A 19,134-nucleotide genomic window follows, 5' to 3' on the forward strand; every position below is an offset into this window, starting at 1 on the left:
TTCTCCTTCAGGGCTGAACGTCTTCTTCTTCTGTGCTGCGACGTCTTCTTCTTCTCTTCTTCTGCCTTCTCCCGATGTTGACACGTCGCCTCTTCTCGCTGCAATGACAGGTGCGCGGTTTGCATCTGACTAATATAGGACTCACAGTCCCATCATGCTCCGGTACCTACCCACGTGGGTAGGTATCACGTGGGTACCGGAGCATGATGGGACTGTGAGGCCTATATAAGTCAGATGCAAACCGCGCACCTGTCATTGCAGCGAAAAGAGGCGACGTGTCAACATCGGGAGAAGGCAGAAGAAGAGAAGAAGACGACGTCACAGCACAGAAGAAGACGTTCAGCCCTGAAGGAGAAGGCACCGGACAGCGGGAGGAAGAACCGGGGTGCGCCGAGTCAACAGCGGAGAGCGGCGAACATAGAAGACCCCCGGAGAGTGGAGAAGACCCCCCGGATAGCGGAGAAGACCCCCCCGGATAGCGGAAGAAGAAGCCCCCCCCCCTGAGAAGCACACCACCCCCCGCCAAAGACGTCGGAGGAAACCCGCCGGGGGGTGGGCGCTTTTATAAAAGCGACCCCCCCGGCGGTGGAAGAGAACCAGACGGCGGCGAAGAAGAGCGGCCCCCACCCGAAGACGATGTACCCCATATCCATTCACTTAGGGTGGGGGGCCGGTATCTGGGGGCCCCCTTATTAAAGGGGGCTCCCAGATTCCGATAAGCCTCCCATCCGCATACCCCGACAACCAACAGCCAGGGTTGTCGGGAAGGGGCCCTGTCCTCATCAACATGGGGACAGGGTGCTCTGGGGTGGGGGGGCCGCAGTGCGCCCCCCTGCCCCAGAGCACCCAACCCCCCCATGTTGAGGGCATGCAGCCTGGTACGGCTCAGGAGGGGGAGGGCCGCTCGTCCCCACTCCTTTCCTGGCCGGCCGGGTAGCGTGCTTTGGATACGGGTCTGGTATGGATTGTAGGGGGACCCCCTACGCCGTTTTTTTCGGTGTAGGGGGGGGGTCTCCTTACAACCCATACCAGACCTAAGGGCCTGGTATGCTCCTGAGGGGGGAACCCATGCCGGATTTTTATTTAAAATCCGGCGGGGAGTTCCCCCTTAGGATTCATAACAAACGCCGCACACGTGTAGAATTGGCGGGAATCCAAGTCGGATCTCCCAACGCTTCTATGACGCGCTTGCTGGAATGTGCTTTTACTATTCCAGCGAGTGCGAGATGTCGGCACCCTGTCGCCGAGAATCAGTGCGATGCCGTCGTGCTAAAAACACATTCTCGGCGGCAGGTACTGTACAGCCTTATTCCAAAATGTATTAAAGGGTCACTAAAGGAAATTATTTTTTTGCTGAAATGACTGTTTATTGGGTATAGAGACATAAAAGTTAACTGATTCCTTTTAAAAATGATTAAAAATTTAATTTAATCTATCATATAATGTGCCTCTAGTTTCACTTTCGGTTTTAAAGGTACATACATGAAGTTCCGGGTGAGAGGTGAGTCGGGAAGACTCACGGAACAAAAACAAACAAATCCAGGGCAGCGTTTTGTTTTTAAAATGAATCTGATTGGTTCTGAGGAGTTTTAGACACACAGTAATGACAGCTTAGACCACCGTGAAAATCTCCCAGTACGATGGTTATAAGGAAACAGGCAACCAGGAAGTGTGGAGATCACAGCAGAATTACAGCTACTTCAAAGCAAAAACGAACAATGAGGACATGAAACCAGTACTGCCGTAAGGTAAAGGAAGCTATTTAGCTAAAAAAAAAAATTCCTTTAGTGACCCTTTAATTATTTTCAAATTTCAAATTCTACCAATAATACCCCAATTATTTGCAAAAAAAAATAAAAATCACATGTACATAAGTATTTACAAGCCTTTGCTCAATACTTTGTTTGGCACCAGTTACAGCCTGAAGTCTCCGAGTATGATCCTACAAGCTTGGTACACCTATTATTGGGCAGTTTCTCTCATTCTTTTTTGCAGGACCTCTCGAGCTCCATCAGGTTGAATGGGGAGCGTTGATACACAGCCATTTTCAGATCTCTCCAGAGATGTTCAATCGGGTTCAAGTATGGGCTCTGGCTGGGCCACTCAATGACATTCACAGAGTTGTCCGGTAGCCACTTTGTTATGTTGACTGTGTGCTTAGGGTCGTTGTCCTTTTGGAAGATAAACCTTTGCCCCAGTCTGAGGTTCAGAGCTCTCTGGAGCAGGTTTTCATCAAGGATGTCTCTGTACATTGCTGCATTCATCTTTGCCTCGATTCTGACTAGTCTCCCAGTTCCTACCACTGAAAAACATCCCCACAGCATGATACTGCCACCACCATGCTTCACTGTAGTGATGGTATTAGGCAGGTGATGAGCTGGGCCTGGTTTCTTCCAGACATAACGCTTGCTATTCAGGCCAAAAGAGTTCAATCGTTGTTTCATCAGACCAGAGAATTTTGTTTCTCATGGTCTGAGAGTCCTTCAGGTGCCTTTTGGCAAACTCCAGGCAGGCTATCATGTGCCTTTTACTGAGGAGTGGCTTCCATCTGGTCACTCTACCATAAAGGCCTGATTGATAGAGTGCTGCAGAGATGGTTGTTCTTCTGGAAGGTTCTCCTCTCTCAACAGAGAAATGCTGGAGCTCTGTCAGAGTGACCATCGGGTTCTTGGTCACCTCCCTGACTGAGGCCCTTCTGCCCCGATCGCTTAGTTTGGCCGGACGGCCCGCTCTACGAAGTGTCCTGGTGGTTCCAAACTTCTTCCATTTATTGATGATGAAGGTCACCATGCTCAATGGGACTTTCAATGCTGCAGACATTTTTCTGTACCCTTCACTGAATCTGTGCCTTGATACAATTTGGTCTCAGAGGTCTACAGACAATTCCTTGGACTTCATTGCTTGGTTTGTGCTCTGCCATGCACTGTTAACTGTGGGACCTTATATAGACAGGGGTGTGCCTTTCCAAATCATGTCCAATCAACTGAATTTATCACTGATGGATTCCAATCAGATTGTAGAAAGATCTCAAGGATGATCAGTGGAAACAGGATACACAATTTTGAGTGTCATGGCAAAGGCTGTTAATACTTATGTACATGTGATTTTTTTTATTTTTAATACATTTGCAAAGAGTTCAAACAAACGTATTTCACATGGTCATTATGGGGTATTGTTTGTAGAATTTTTAGGAAAATAATGAATTTAATCCATTTTGGAATAAGGCTATAACATAACAAAATGTGGAAAAAGTGAAGCGCTGTGAATACTTTCTGGATGCACTGTAAAAAGAAAATCATTAACGCAAGACAATATCATGAAAAGAAAGTCTTGTTTTTATCATTACTTAAAGGGGTTGTAAAAGGTAAAAAAAAAAAATGTTCTCCTAAATAGCTTCCTTTACCTTCGTGCAGTCCTCCTTCACTTACCTCACCCTTCGATTTTGCTTTTAAAATGTAATTTCTTCTGAGAAATCCTCACTTCCTCGCATTACTGTGTGGAGTTAGACAGAAGAACAGGCTTTCTCCCTGGTGTGAAGTGTCGTGCTCGCCCCCTCCCTTGGACTACAGGAGAGTCAGGACGCTCTCTACGTTGCAGATAGAGAAAGGAGCTGTGTGTTAGTGGGCGTCCTGACTCTCCTGCTCGCCCCCTCAAGGGAGGGGACGAGCACGACACTCCACACCAGGGAGAAAGCCTTGCATTACTGTGTGGAGTTACATTACTGTGTGGAGTTACAGACAGAAGAACAGGAAGTGAGGATTTCTCAGAAGAAATAAGGACATTTAAAAGCAAAATGGAAGGATGAGGTAAGTGAAAGAGGACTGCACTAAGGTAAAGGAAGCTATTATGGGGAAACATTTTTTACCTTTACAACCCCTTTAAGATAACAAAATAATACATAGTTTTTTTGGGGACAAAGTCATTGCAAAATTAGTCCATACAGAAAATTTAAAAACTGCTCTGGTCCATAGGGGGTGTACAGGTGTGAAAGGTGAAGTAGTGAAAGTGTATGTAACCCTAGCAATGAACTTCTCTTGTTTTCTCCCTTTTGGTCTTTGAAAAGGAGAAGTTTGGGGGAACATAAAAAAAAAACACACATACTCATCTGTATGCTGTAGCTGTCCCACCCGGAACTAAGACCAAGAACTAAAGCTGACCATAGATGGTTTGAGTGAAAATATTGAATTCCGCGCTACAATATGGGTGTATGGGCTGCTGCCTCCCTAGTAAACCTCCCAAAGGAGGAGTGTATAATAGGATAGAAGTGGTGTGATATAGGGGTAGTGGCGCAGCCTAAGGATGGTTGCTGGATATCCAATCACCGGTGTGTTGATACCTAAAACTCCATGTAGAGTGAGGGTGTGTCTAAAAATTATCGGACACCTCTGTACGGTGGGCTCATAAGAAGGACCCCTGAATTGGTTTCAGAAGGTGACCCCATTAATAAATTTCAGAATTCCAGCAATGGGTTCTGAATCTGTGTTGCTCGTTTGTGCATGAAATATCTCTGTGATAAATAGTGGTGGTAATTGTGAATATCAGCCCTAGGCGACCAGTGCTAATAGGTATTAATGCCTATGGGCAATGGGAATAAGTTAACAATTAGGCTTCATTTCCACTGGCGTTTTTACAGCCACTGTTGTTAGGCTTTTTTACAGCTTAAAAACGCCTGTCCATGTTTATTTTGTAAAAAAAAAAAAAAAAAAAAAAATTTTTTTTGTGAGCTGCAGCTTTAAAAATGCCGCGGTCGCGTTTTTGAGCGTTTTTGCGCGTTTTTGAGCGTTTAACGTCTGGCGTTTTTACAGCTCTACTCTGGAGCTTCAGAACGCCCTGGTCCCGCGTTTTTTTTACAGCTCAAAAACGTCTATGCCACTTGCAGCTCAAAAACGCCTATGTGGGAATGAAGCCATAGAATAACATGGACAGGCGTTTTTAAGCTGTAAAAAACGCTCAGAAACGTGGCTGTAAAAACGCCAGTGGAAATGAGGCCTAAGGCTTAATTTCCACTGGCGTTTTTACAGCCACTGTTAGCCTTTTTTACAGCTTAAAAACGCCTGTCCATGTTTATTTTGTCAAAAAAAAAAAAAAAAAAAATTTTTGTGAGCTGGAGCTTTAAAAATGCCGCGGTAGCGTTTTTGAGCGTTTGAGCGTTTAACGTCTGGCGTTTTTACAGCTCTACTCTGGATCTTCAGAACGCCCTGGTCCTGCGTTTTTTTTTACAGCTCAAAAACGCCTATGCCATTTGCAGCTCAAAAACGCCTATGTGGGCATGATGCCATAGAATAACATGGACAGGCGTTTTTAAGCTGTAAAAAACGCTCAGAAAAGTGGCTGTAAAAACGTCAGTGGAAATGAAGCCTTAGCATAATTTGTAGAAAATTATTTTAAAAAAATAAGCAATAGAATCTGTGATTCAATCCTGGATGGCGAGCGTATGGTGTATCGATTTGCGTTCCACGCCTCACTGTTCTCGCTACCCAGGAAAGTGACGTTGACGTGTGACGTCTGACGCTGCTAGGTCACCTGACGCGTTTCGTCCAATAGACTTTCTGACCTTTGAGAAAGTCATAGCGGTACTCACCTGGGTTTGACTTCTTGGGAACGGCTTTGTGTTAGTTCGCTGACACTTGTTTTTATATCTTGCTTGCAAGCCTGTTTATTTTCATTTTTGATACTTATATATTATTTTAATACATTGCCCAGAGTATTTTTGATATCACTCTATGCGGACTCTTCTTTTTATTTTTAAACAACGCTCTATGTGGTTCCTGCACCCCGCTGAGGACACCATACCTCTGAAGACAGCTGGAAAGCTAACAGCAGACTTCCCCTGATACCCTAAGGCTCTACACCCCTTCTTGGGGACATCTATTTGGTGAGTGGGGATCCAACAGGGGGGGTGCACGGATGACACACTGAAGATCAAGGCACACGTTTATACTGTTGATCATATTGGTTTTTCACTTTATCCAATCAGTGGACATCCCAGGGTTCATGGTTTTTTTTCCCCCTATGTTTTTTTTTTGTTTTTTACTAAATTGATATATATTTTTTATGGTTCACTCTTCTGGTCAATTGGAGACCAAAGTTAGTTTTTTTAAGGTATATTTTGATCATTCAGGATTTCCACTTATGAGTTGGCACACTCACAATTGACACACACTTAAGAACCAGGATTGAATCACAGATTCCATTGCTTATTTAAAAAAAAAAAAAAAAATTCTACAATTTATGCTAATTGTTCATTTATTCCCATTGCCCATAGGCATCAATACCTATTAGCACTGGTCGCTTAGGGCCGATATTCCCAATTACCACTACTATTTATCACAGAGATATTTCACGCACAAACAAGCAACACAGATTTAGAACCCATTGCTGGAATTCTGAAATGTATTAATAGGGTCACCTTCTGAAACCAATTTGGGGGTCCTTATGAGCCCACCGTACAGAGGTGTCCGAAAAATTTTAGACACACCCTCACACTACATGGAGTTTTAGGTATCAACACACTGGTAATTGGATATCCAGCAACCATCCTTAGGCTGCGCCACTACCCCTATATCACACCACTTTTATCCCATAGATGATTTGAATCTCTGCCAGTTCAGCAGGGACCGGCCAAGATTCAAACCATCTATGGGCAGGTTCATTGTACCCAAGTCGATTTATCGTACCAGCATGTCAGATATTCTGCATACGAATATTGTCGTCGGCTATAGTTACTAGCAAAAATCATTGCATTCTCCTGGCAGGGAGAACACAATAGCTCCATGGAAGGAATTGAGCGATGGTTGCAGAATTGTTTTTGCATAATCTATGGCCTGCATAAACGACCACATGACTGCTGATTGCTCTGTTCTTAGGTCTCTTATGAGTGGCGAGCAGTGACTGTCAGCCACTGCTCTCTGGTCTGCCTCTCAGGGAAGCGCTGGGCAGGAGAGGGAGCGGGTGCAGCTGGCTGAAAGCCAGAGCCACTTGTCAATTAGGCAACTGGTGGATCCAGAGAATATGGTCAGGATCCTTCCAGCGCTTGGAGCAGCTCTATGATGTCAGCTGATAGAGGGCAATAGCCCGCCATACGCTGACTCTGGGTCACAAGAGAGCAAAAGTAAGTGCACATCTTTGATCCACAAGTGAAAAAACGTCTTTTAAATACATTGATGAAAGCATTGTGTTACATCTATTCACTAGGTGCAAAAAATACCTGTTGATCCTGCTAAAAATTCCTTGCTGTCCTTTTTTGTGCTATATTTATGGCTGGAGCATGTTACAGAACAAGCCCATGATCTGCATTAACAGTAACTGCAGTGTACATTTGCAATCATTTTACAAAGTTTCATTGACTGATCAATGCAACTGGCTGAACTCACGTTAAACGTTGTGATGTTGACTAATGTATTAAAGCCCCTTTAAAAATTTAGTTTAAATCAGCTAAATATCAGCTATGTGCATCAAGACAGAAGTTTCCACAGTCTTGCAGTCATATTTCTTTAGAATGTAGCCACAACCCAAGTAGAAAAGCTTGCCCCCTGCCAGCATACTGTGGAGAAGGATCCTTGCTCTCTGTGACCCATGGCTCTGCAATCAGCAAAGCACTTGATTCCTGCTGATTGGAGAGCTCTTGCTCTGATACACCAAAGGGCATGTCAGAACTTTGCAACCAAGGTCTCCACACAGAGAGCAAGGGCTATTCTGTGCAATATGCTGCTGCCAGGGGACCAGACTTTTCTACTCAGGCTGTGGTTTATTCTAATGAAAATAAACTGCAATTTTATTTTTACGCTCACACTTCTGCATTTAGCTACTCTAACTGCAGAAAAAGTGATTTGAGAAGTATATACAACTTTTATGTCTCCCAGAACCCCTTTTCCTGCATTTAGATGTTCTTGCTTTAACTGCATTTAGTCATGTTTACATGCGTTTAGTCAGGTTTTGCGTGTCTAATTGGAATCCTGAACACACTGAATTCTATTTCCTCTACACACAGCTAAACTGACTCACTACTTACACAGGAAAATGCTTGGTGGGAATGGCACTACTGAAAATTCATTACATGCATGTACAGTATATGCATTCAAAAATGTCCTTTGAACGCATATAAATGCAGGTTTGAAACTGCCAGTGCCCTGGCAGGGAGTTCCAGCATTTAGACATGGGCAGAGGGCACAGGTGCGCCATCCAGTCCTGCTGCCGGTGACTTGTCGTTAAGGTTCCCCTAATGAGATGGTTCCTGTAAGGACTGCGCAGGCGCAATCCTTGCCAACGGAAATCTCCGAACCTCGACCGGCATCCAGGCTCATTTTTTAACATCCCCGTGGATTGGAGGATGTTAAAAAAAGAGCCAGGAGGCCGAGCGAAGCGAGGACGTGAGGCCGACTGGCCACTTTCCTCAAATTCCACGTCGCCCTGGATGCCGGCCGAGGTTCGGAGATTTCCGTCGGCAAGGATTGCGCCTGCGCAGTCCTTACAGGAACCATCTGGATAGCCGGAACCATATTGGCAGATCACCGGCAGCCTGTCAAACTCTACGCGAGTCCTATTGCTGGTGCAGCTGGTCAGTACAGTTTGCATTTCAGGCATTCTTCCCTGGGAACATACTGCCCTAAATGGAAATAACACAGGAGGCCCCATCCAGTTGCACAGTTGTCAGACTCTCATAGAGCTTGACAGACAGGCTGCTGGCAGTGGCACTGGACAGTGCACCTGTGCCCTTTGCAGGTGGCTAAACATCGAAACCCCATGCATAGGTCTAAACACCCAATGTGAATGGGGCCTTAAACTGAATGTTCAGTTTTACCCAAAGTATAACTGAAGCCAAAACCTTTTTTAGCTTTATATTTTAAAGGGATTATAACACCTGGCAGGTGTTTATTGCGGTTTAAATCCTTATAAAGAAATGTACCCTTTCGATTTGTCTTGGTTATTGTAATTACAGAAAGGGAAAGAAAATCCCAAACTTTAGGTGGTCATCTGAACAAAATCGAGGGAAAAATCCTCCCACGGGGACACTAGTTCTAGTGACTCTGGTGACTACCAGGGATTTCCCTCACTTTGGAAGCATTTCCTTTTACTTCCTGTTGTGGATATGGAACAGGAAGTAAAGGGAAATTTACTCATTTGGAAACCGATAACAAGAAAAAAAAAAAAAAAAAAAACATGACAGGGGTTAGAACTTTCCCTCACTCTTTCCAAAATGAAAAAAAAAATTGTTACCTTCAGGTTCCACTTTAAGGCAGCCCATTTATTTTTGAATTGGCTGCAAAAACACCAGGATGCAGCCAGAATTGGACGGTTTATTTTTTAACGATATAAAAAACACACAGCATGCCATGCACTGCTATAACATTTATGAAAATGTGTGTTTTACCAGCTGTTACCATGCATTAAATTTTGATTTGGCCTTAAGTAGGAGTCTTTTTCTAAACACTGCTCCTAAACCAGAAATTCAGCTGACAGGGATCATAGCAGGGTCACAATTAAAGTGTATGTTACAGTCCCATTTGGGCTTTTACTGCTATTTAGGGCCTAGATTAGAGAAGGTTTGCATCAGCTCCTGCCCCACTAGAAACAGTTTCAACAGGCAGAAAGGGGAAATCTCAGCAATAAGAGGATTTTTGCACTTTTATTTGAATCTATATAGAGGGTCACAGAGCTCATCTCTCTTTGTTTATGATCATGCTCTTGGTACTGCTTTGCTACAGAAATGAGGTATGCTGGGGAGTATAAGGGGTTATTCTCAGGTAGTCTACAATTTTATTTTGTTTGCTAATGTCCAATCCTCCTCCAGAAGGTGCATGACTTCATGTGGCCCTTGTTGATCTCCATTAAAGGGACATAGAAGGAAATTCACTTTTGTGGCATCCAAAAGCAGTTCAACTGAGGGGTGGGCAACACAGCAAACAAACCAAGGAACAACAGAGAATGGCAAACTGCTTACATCTCAAAGAGCAGCCAGAAAGACCTTACCCCAGAGCCGACATCAAATGAGGCCACAACCTCCCCCTGGTAGAAATAAATTGTGAAAACAGCAGACCACTTGTGCAGGATGACATTGCATGCTCCAACCAACACATTTTGGTATCCAGACTGTCATTAGGGGCGGACCTACCCAATTCCAGAGCTGAAAGACTGATCCAGCATACCAGGAACTTCCTGATCCTCTGCTCAAAAACTCAGCCAAGGTGTTTCCAAAACACCAGAGTGTGGTGTTGAAACAGTCTGGGGACAGACTGGAGAACACATCTGTCTCAAAGAGGGTTATCCACAGATCCACAACTCCAATGCAACAGCTGAGAGGTGGTCAGCCATGAGAACAAGGACATGATTTTCTTGCGGAAGAAACATTCTGGGCCAAGTTGTCTGCAGAGGGTGAGAGTATTCCAGCACAGCACTGATTTCTGAAGATCCAGGCTGTCACGAAAGCAACGAGACATCTGCAAAATCAGGGATATGTTGTTCACAGTCTGCTTCGAAGGTCCACAGGCGGTCGCCAAAAACAATGGGAAATAAGGACTCTATAAGAACACACCAGGGCTAACACTGGGGCCACCCTGAAGCACAAATAGGGTTCTGAGACGAGGCCAAGGGAAACCTGTAGGTACACTACCTAACTTACCACAGCCAAAAATGGAAGGGAAAGGCTGATCTGGTGGATTGTTGGAATTACAGGCCTCAAAAAAGGCAGATGTTCTCTTTGGAAAAGAGAAGAGTGATCCAGTTGGAATACTATTCCTGAGACCAAACTAGCAAGAGCCGGAGAATAATAACTCAATATAGTAGACTCCAAAAAGGGGCAGAGGTAGTTCTGCTAATCTGTGTGGGGACTTACAAAGGATAAAGTTAAGGAGGCTACGAGGGGGTTGGGGATGAAGGTTCCATTTGTATTCCTGGAATATCATTCTGCAGCTAAAAAGGCAAACTATGCAGTTTAGTAAAGTGGGGGCAAGAATTTTCTGAAAGTTTAGCAGGCTTCTTACCCCAGACATTGAGGGTGGCCGGAGAAAAAAGTTTTAAAGGGCCAAGATAGAGCTGCACGATAAATCGTCAAGAATCGGTATCGCAATCGTTTCCCGTTGTGATTCTTGACACAGGGTTTCATGATCTTTGACATGAAAATAATTTTCTCTCTACACGTTGGTATGCAAAGAATTTCCTCTCTGCTCTCAGCCAAAAGTCAAAGTCTGGGCAATCTGCCAAGTCTGGGCAGCCTGCCAAGTTTTGAAAACATTCTTTATCAGTGGAAAGTTAACTCTAAACATTGTATCACATTGACTTCTTTATGTAAATTAGGAACGTTTAACCACTTAAAACACCAAACCTTTTTCTGACTGCTCTTTTCAAGTTAAAATCATTATATTTTTTTGCTAGAAAATTACTTAGAACCCCCAAACATTATATAATTTTTTAGTAGAGACCCTAGAGAATAAAATGGCGGTTGTTGCAATATTTTATGTAACACTGTATTTGCGCAGCAGTCTTTTTAAATGCAATTTTTTTGGAAAAAATTACTTTAATTAAAAAAAAAAAAAAAACTAGCCAGTAAAGTTAGCCCATTTTTTTTTTTTGCATACATGTAAAAGATTTTACGCCGTGAGAATCGTGATCTTCATTCTAAGCAAAAAAATTGTGATTCTCATTTTGGCCAGAATTGTGCAGCTCTAGGCCAAGATGTACATACTCAGGGAGTAAAGAAATGAGAGGGAAATAAGACTTGGCAAGCCTTTCCCTAGGTTTTTCACAGTTGGGTGCTCTTGCCCCTATTGGCATCATTATTAATATCAAAGGTCGATCCGCAGAGATGATGTTCCTTGAAGACTATGCAGGTCAGGTGCTCCTTGAATGCAGGGTTGACCAGAACTTTAACCAGCGTGCCTTGTGCAGGTGTATTGACAAAGACCAATATGGGAGACAAGTCCAGATGCTTCCAGCAGGCCATCACAACTAAAGCATAAAGCTCCATCCATCTGCTTCACATAGTCTTATCAGTGATGAATCCACTGTTGCAGTAGAGAGATTCATTTAAGGTCACTGCAAAATAGGTTTGAGGCAGGGCCTACCAGCCAGAAAGGATTTAAACTAGTGATCTGTAGGATCTTTGAATTTAGGAACTCCCTCCATTGCCTTCATGGTTTCCTTGTTTAGGTGGGCCACTGGAAGAAGGGTGCAGACCATTATTTCACAAAATCCTTTTTAAATGGGAACAAGTCTAATAAGCATCTGGGGGCACATGAGGGTGATTCCAATCACCATAGAAGAAGATCCTGAAAAGTAGACTAGTGGAAATAAGCTTACACTTTCAAGGCTCACTTAGCCTACAATGGAAGGTAAAATAAAGTAACAGGATGTACAGTTTGTGTCCCATTATCCTTGCAGATGTAAACAACACATTTATATATTTGTAAATAATATTTTAGGGATTTTTTTTAATATAAAATGACATAAAAAAAATAAACTGTGCCTCGATAAACGTTTGCTTTGTTAGTGACATAATGCAGTTTGTACGATAAGGTAACAGGTTCTTTAAAGACTTAATTTGAAATATATACTAGAAAAACACGTAACATTCCAGAAACTAATAACACATACATGTTCTGGAATGCTATACTTTATTATTAACATATCTAAATTATAGGCCTCTATGTTCATAGATTGGAGGGAGCTGGTTCCTGGTCTTTGATTATTAAATAAGTACAGGTCGGAATCACTTGACATTGTTTTGAAATGATTTGTTAGCCACACTTATGTGTAAAGTCAGTTGTTGCATTTTTATTCTCAGTTAAGGACACATTTCTTACCTTGAGATTTAAGGCCGTCGATGAGTTTGTTAAAAACTCCTTTATGAGACTTCCCATCTGGATGTGTAACCAAGACATCTACATCTCCGCATGTCGATTTTTGTCGTCGGTATGAGCCACAACCTATGCTGATCAGCTCTGTATTGATGTCCTTGGCTGCTTTTCGTACCTGGATGGAAAAGCAACAATTTAGATACAGGTTTTATTCTACTTTTTAATAAAATGTAAGGTCTGGATCTCTGCTGGGTTTGCACAAGCTACATAAACCCAAGAAAACTGATGGTTCTGGCCCCTGGTTCTATTTTGCTTATCCCTGTTAGTGTTGTTCTCAGGGTGCATCACCACCTCTACACAGTCAAAACAGGTGGTATACAGCTTGGTTACGCCAACAGCATAAATGGCCACCTTGCAATTTTAGTTTGCGCAGACAAACTAAACCAGACAATTTAACTTGAGTACATGTATATGCGGTTTGTATATTTTTATAATATATATATATATATATATATATATATATATATATATATATATATATATAAAAAATTATCCATGACAGAAATAAAATAACTGTCTGCAAATAAAAAGCAGCACAGATTTTCCCATAGAAGAGTTTCTTAGCACGTAGGATGTATGGCAAGTGGAGCAGCACTAAATAAAACGTACCATCACAAATCCAGAGTGACATACGTCAGTAAGCCGTTTCCCCAGATGTTGTATAACAATGACATACTAAAAGGTCTGCAGCTTCCGAATATTGCCTTTTCTGTGTTGTTTTTCTTTTTATCTCTTTATAACAATTAAGGATCATCTTCTATTAGTAGAATAAACCCATTAATTCTGTCCTGTGTGTGCCAGTGACATGCCTAAGAAGGTCACCACTCTTTTCTCATGCATATTTTGTCTCTTTTTAATGAAGATTTCTGAAGACCTGTTACACTGCCACGGAGTGCAAAGCTCCCCCAAGCTCTTGATGCGACATACAGCAAGGACAGTGCCTAATCCCTTAATCCCCTCTTTCTCCTGGGCTTCACCCACAGGGGCCTAGAGACCCAGGACAAGTAATCCAATCAACAACAACAATGGGCCCTGGCTCCTCCCCCTGCAGCAGCCACAACAACCTGGCTGACTTTTGAAAAGATGGGGAGGGGAGAAGAAAGGTACTTGAAATTGGAAAGTCATTCTTGAAAATCCTTTACGTGACAACCGTGTTTGAACAAAAAGGGAGGGTGGCAGTGGGGGGAATGAGTCTTTGGCCTTTAATCACACGCATGGGAACAAGATTCTCAGTGGGGTCCGGTTTGGTGCGCATTCTTTAAAATCAGGCTCTGTGGCTGAGTGACAGCGTCGCAATGACCGATGCTTCCACGGTGATGGGGGTATGCAGGTGTAACATAAAGCAGCTCGTTCCAACCCACCCCGAGGGATCCTGTCACTCAACAGCAACTTTTCCAACTCCGCCGCTTTTCATTTTCTCAAACAGACTGTCTTTGAAATAGTGTGTCCTGATGATCATTACAAAGAGCTGTGCTCTTACAGAAGCTTGTGGGAGAGAGAACCCTTTCTTAACAGAATATATTAATGTTGTGCCCCGAATAATAGAAGTGAAAGAAATTTGCAGAGGCAAAAGGCACAAATACCCTGAAAACAAAAGCAGAGTTTATCTGCACAGCTTGATCATGTCTTCCAGCTCCATTCCCAGCAGCCAAAGATCTCACATGTTGCTTAACCTTACTTTAATCAACTTTAGCTTTGGCAAAAAGAAGGAGCCCAGGAATTTGTTCAGTGATTGCCAACTATTTATTAACAAAGTGACAATCCATTATGTTCCAGCTGCATTCTGCGCTTTGTAGTTGCTGTCCTTCAGTTGCATTGTGTGGCACGCATTATCACTACATGGCAAACATGCACACAATATGCCCTTCTGAACTCCAGCACTACCTATCCATAAGTTCTAGGACTTCGAGTCACCTTACACGCACAGGCATACCAATATCAACCCATCTGACTTGAGTATGGAGAAAATAATGAAAAAATGGATTCTGGACAGCCGCACTCCAATAAAAGCCTTTATTGTAATGAATAGTCAAAGTTCATGTGACAACAGAAGCAGGACAAACAGCTGACGCGTTTCTCAACATCATCGCTGCTTCGTCATAAACCTAAATTTCAGGCTTTGGCACTTGCCGGTAACAAGAAGAATGACCAGAAAAGGATGGCACATAAAAGGTGGATGAAGCCATCATCACATTCCCATCCAGCCTTCTAAAGATGGATTTAAAGTTGGGTGGGGGAAATTCATAGAACAATTATTGACAAATTAGGGCTAAAGTTTCTTCATCAAGCCAAATATCAATTCAGTATCCGACTAAATTAATGTTTTCTATTACCAGTGGGGATTTTATTTTATGTTCGGTATGCAGATGGTTGGTTATTGTTTTCCGGTTAATATTATTGCTATGGGGGTTGAGACGTGGACCTAAGCATTATATGTGTGGGTCTAGTATCAGTGGGTGATGGTGGGCCATAGATGTATAGAGCTAAACTAATGCCATTGTTTGATGCTCAATTTAAGCACACATGATATATACTGGTGTTATGTTATTTCGAGCCTCAGAATTATGCTGCGGGGTCCAATGCTGAGATGTGTTCCGAGTGTTATTTTTGAAAATGTTGGAGAGCGAGGTCTGGTATCAGACTGACTCTCAATTGTTCTGCGTTTGTTTTTTGTATGCTGTATGATAACGACAAAAAAATAATAATTGATTGATAAAAATATAGATTGATTGATAGAGATAAAGAGACTATATATATATATATGTATATATATCAATCAAGTTAGGAGAATTGATAAAATCAGTTATGACTTAGTCACACAAAATGCATAAAAGATATGCAAACACACTAGTGTCAGACAGAAGTGCATTCACAACAAAACAAATAAAACCCAAAAACAACATTAGTAATTTTCTGTACAAATATAAAGGCCTTACAGTTTCTTCAATCCTTCCAGCCTCTTCCCTGGGCATGCGGTCTAGAAAGTCTTCATAATGTTTCAAGCCAATGACCTGCTGGTTGGTTAGGTTGGCCTTTGAGCGGATGTCATCCAGACTTCGAAATCCCTGAAAAAACATAATAAGCTAGCTAGTGCACTATGTATATAGTCATATTATACAAAATATATGTTAAAAAAAAAAGTTTAAACCTCTCATTCACTAGCAATGGGAGGTGAAATCTGAGCTGCTAACATTAAAAGAAGAGACTTCCTGGATACTCTGTAATCGACACAAAAGAGTTCCGGCTATAGCCCGCTGTCAGCTGATATCACAAAGCTGGTCCAGGCTCTGAAAAGATCCTGACCATATGGTTGGGATCTGCCCAGAGACCGGGATCGGCAACTGGCTCAGCCTCTCAGTGATCCACCGAGAGCCAGGCCCCCCTGCCCCTTCCACAGCCCAGCACTCCAGTGAGCGCTGTAATGGAGAGAGGAGACTGACAGTCATGGCTCTCTGCTCAGAGCGGAGGGGGAGAACCAAACAATCTGCTTTGTTTGATCGCTCAGTTCTCACTGCAGAGCTGGCAGAGGACAGATGCTGCATCCACCCTAGGTGAGTATAAGAGTTTTTTTTTTTTAAACCTAAACTTCTCTTTTAACAGATACACTTTGTAAACACTAGGCAAATCAGACATTTTTTACCTTATATCCCACACAACCTGCAAATTAAGATTTGCTATCTGAACAAAAAAAAAAAAAAAAACTAGGAAAAATGCCCCTTTCTCTTATATTTTACTCTCATCAACTCTTAACCCATAGTTTGGATATTTTGTGGATACAAAACACTAAGCATACTTTATTAGATAAGGCAAAGGTGAAAAAACAGCAGCCTGTAAGGAAATCAGAAGTCACTTTTTTAAAGAACATGCTTTATCTGTCATTGTATACCTGTTGGTACCAGCTCTGGGCTGTCTTTACACCTGCCCCCCAGATGTTAGAGAAGACCTCTAGGACAGCAACACTGTCACTGATGTGATCTAGCTTGCGCAGGTGCCCACTGTCCAGTAATTCATCAATTTTCTCAGCCATTTTCTTACCGATACCAGGAATTTTGGCAGCTTCCTAAAAGTAACACAAGCATGAACAAACTGAGCACTGCACTTCAAAGGACGTCACCAATGGCTATCATTTAAAGTTTACAGCTTGTTAAAAGAACAATTTAAGAAAAATAGATGATTTCTAAAAACTAGTAACGCTATCCAGTAAATACAACATTTACATTCAAATTACCAAGATAAGTTTAACCACTTCAGCAACGGACCATTTTGCTGGTCAATGACCAGGCCACTTTTTGCGAATTCGGCACTGCGTCACTTTAACTGTGACGTGGCTCCCAAACAAAATTAACGTCCTTTTTTCCCCACAAATAGACCTTTCTTTTGGTGGTATTTTATCACCTCTGTGGTATTTATTTTTTGCGCTATAAACAAAAATAGAGCGACAATTTTGAAAATAAAAATGAATATTTTTTACTTTTTGCTATAATAAATATCCCCAAAAATATATAAAAAAACATGACAGGCAATGACCGTTATTGCCTGTCATGTCGGTCACGTGATCAAAAAACTCCTGATCGCAAGCAGCAATTGGGAGCTTTCGGTTAGGTGCCGGGAGTGCGTTCTCGGCACAGCTGTATTGACCGCAATTCTTGCAAATATGTGGCCTCTCTGCACCAGGCCGCATAATTGAGTGCAGCCAAAACCAAAGAGTTAACATTTGTGAATTCAATGGCAGCAGTATGTAAAAAAGGGATCAAACTAATCACGTTTGATTTTGCTTGTAATCTGCATTGAAATATTTTAAAGTGTACTAAGAAACACCTTCATATTTCAGTGGGTACCTGGTTTTGACAAGTACCCACTCCCACTTCTGGGCAAGTTAGCCGCGCTGATCTTGGAGTATGTCTGGTCCCTCCTTCATTCCCCTGCTGCCTTCTGGGACACACATGGGTCCCAGAAGACGGCGCAACAATTCAGAAAGCGCAGTGTGACTCGCACATGAGCAGTAGGGATCCGGCTGTAAAGCCTTTCCCTTACTGAAGATGCCGACGCCTTCAACCAAAAGCCAACCGAAGAATCAGCTCGGGTGCAGACATTGCTGGATCCCTGGACAGGTAAAGTGTCCATATATTAAAAATCAGCAGATACAAGTATTTTTACTCAGGTCACATCTCTGTAACTGCATTCTACATGTAGGGCAGCCCATTCATTTCACCCTTTAATAGATTTTTATTGAAAAAAAAATATATATACTAAAACGTGGCACATGAGGCCTTTTTGATATTGGCAAAAACATGTTTGTTTGATAGCTGAAACGTAGCTGCCGAGAATGTAAAAACATCCAACAGTATAAATAGCACATTAATAAACAAAACTTGTAGCATGCAAGTTACAGCAGGTATCAATGAGCCGATCACGACATCAAGTTGGAAAAACATGAGAGAAAAAGTAAGAAAGACCACAGTAGGAAGGTGAGAAAGAGATGGGGTAAAGGGAGAGGGGAGTAATCGATGGGAATGCCCAAAACCAGCACCTCAATGCTCGACAACTATAATTACTTATAGTTCTCCATGGACAATGACTGATGGGTATATTGTATCCACGGAGTCAGCCCATTCATTTCAATGGCTGTTCTACCTGTTGCACCAAAAACGTGCCAGGGTTGCCAATGCCTGTGTGTACCATTAGGAATTAATGGCACACCTGCTAAAGTACAAGTTTTCTCTCAGGTCAGGAATGTGCACGATTTTGCACAAATTCCCCAGCCATAGAGATGTGAACCTAGGCTTATTCTTAAAAAAACGACAGTATTATCAATAAGGTTATGATAAGACAACCAAATAGAACCAAAACATTTAAAAGTGTTCTAAAGTAGCTTTGGATGTTAAAGTTACCACAAGGGTTTATCTCAGGGTTTCTCAACCAGGGTTCCTCGGGGTTCCTTGAGCAATGAGCAATTTCTGCTTCTCAGGTAAGTTTCCACGGACACCATTGATCTTTTTAGCTATATCTAAGGGAGTAATTTAGAAGTGTAAGGAGCATTTATCCCACGGACCATCACGCTAATGTATCATGAGTTATAGATTTAGTTACTTTTAGCAAGGGTTCACCAAGACTGAAAAGTTATAGCAAGGGTTCCTCTGTATTGAAAAGGTTGAGAAAGGTTTAAAGCAGGGGTCTCCAACCCCCGGCCCAATGCTGGGCTGTGACCCGTTTGCAGCCAGGCCGCGGAAGGCTGCACTGTCTGACGTGCGGCGGGCGAGCAGAGAGGACCTCATCCCTCACT

General features: G+C 42.5%; 1 protein-coding gene across 4 annotated transcripts in view; it reads right to left on the bottom strand.

The window, feature by feature from the left end:
• POLL (DNA polymerase lambda) overlaps positions 1–19,134 on the bottom strand; it is a 52,055-nt gene that overhangs the window by 2,353 nt on the left and 30,568 nt on the right. For all 4 annotated transcript variants that reach the window (XM_040361928.1, XM_040361927.1, XM_040361929.1 and 1 more), the window contains 3 exons: positions 16,738–16,911; positions 15,788–15,916; positions 12,798–12,966 (listed from right to left, as the gene is read on the bottom strand). In XM_040361928.1, the coding sequence (XP_040217862.1) occupies positions 12,798–12,966; positions 15,788–15,916; positions 16,738–16,911 (472 nt within the window). The remainder of the gene's footprint in view (positions 1–12,797; positions 12,967–15,787; positions 15,917–16,737; positions 16,912–19,134) is intronic.

This window comes from Rana temporaria, chromosome 8 (genome assembly GCF_905171775.1).
Source record: "Rana temporaria chromosome 8, aRanTem1.1, whole genome shotgun sequence".
Taxonomy (NCBI): domain Eukaryota; kingdom Metazoa; phylum Chordata; class Amphibia; order Anura; family Ranidae; genus Rana; species Rana temporaria.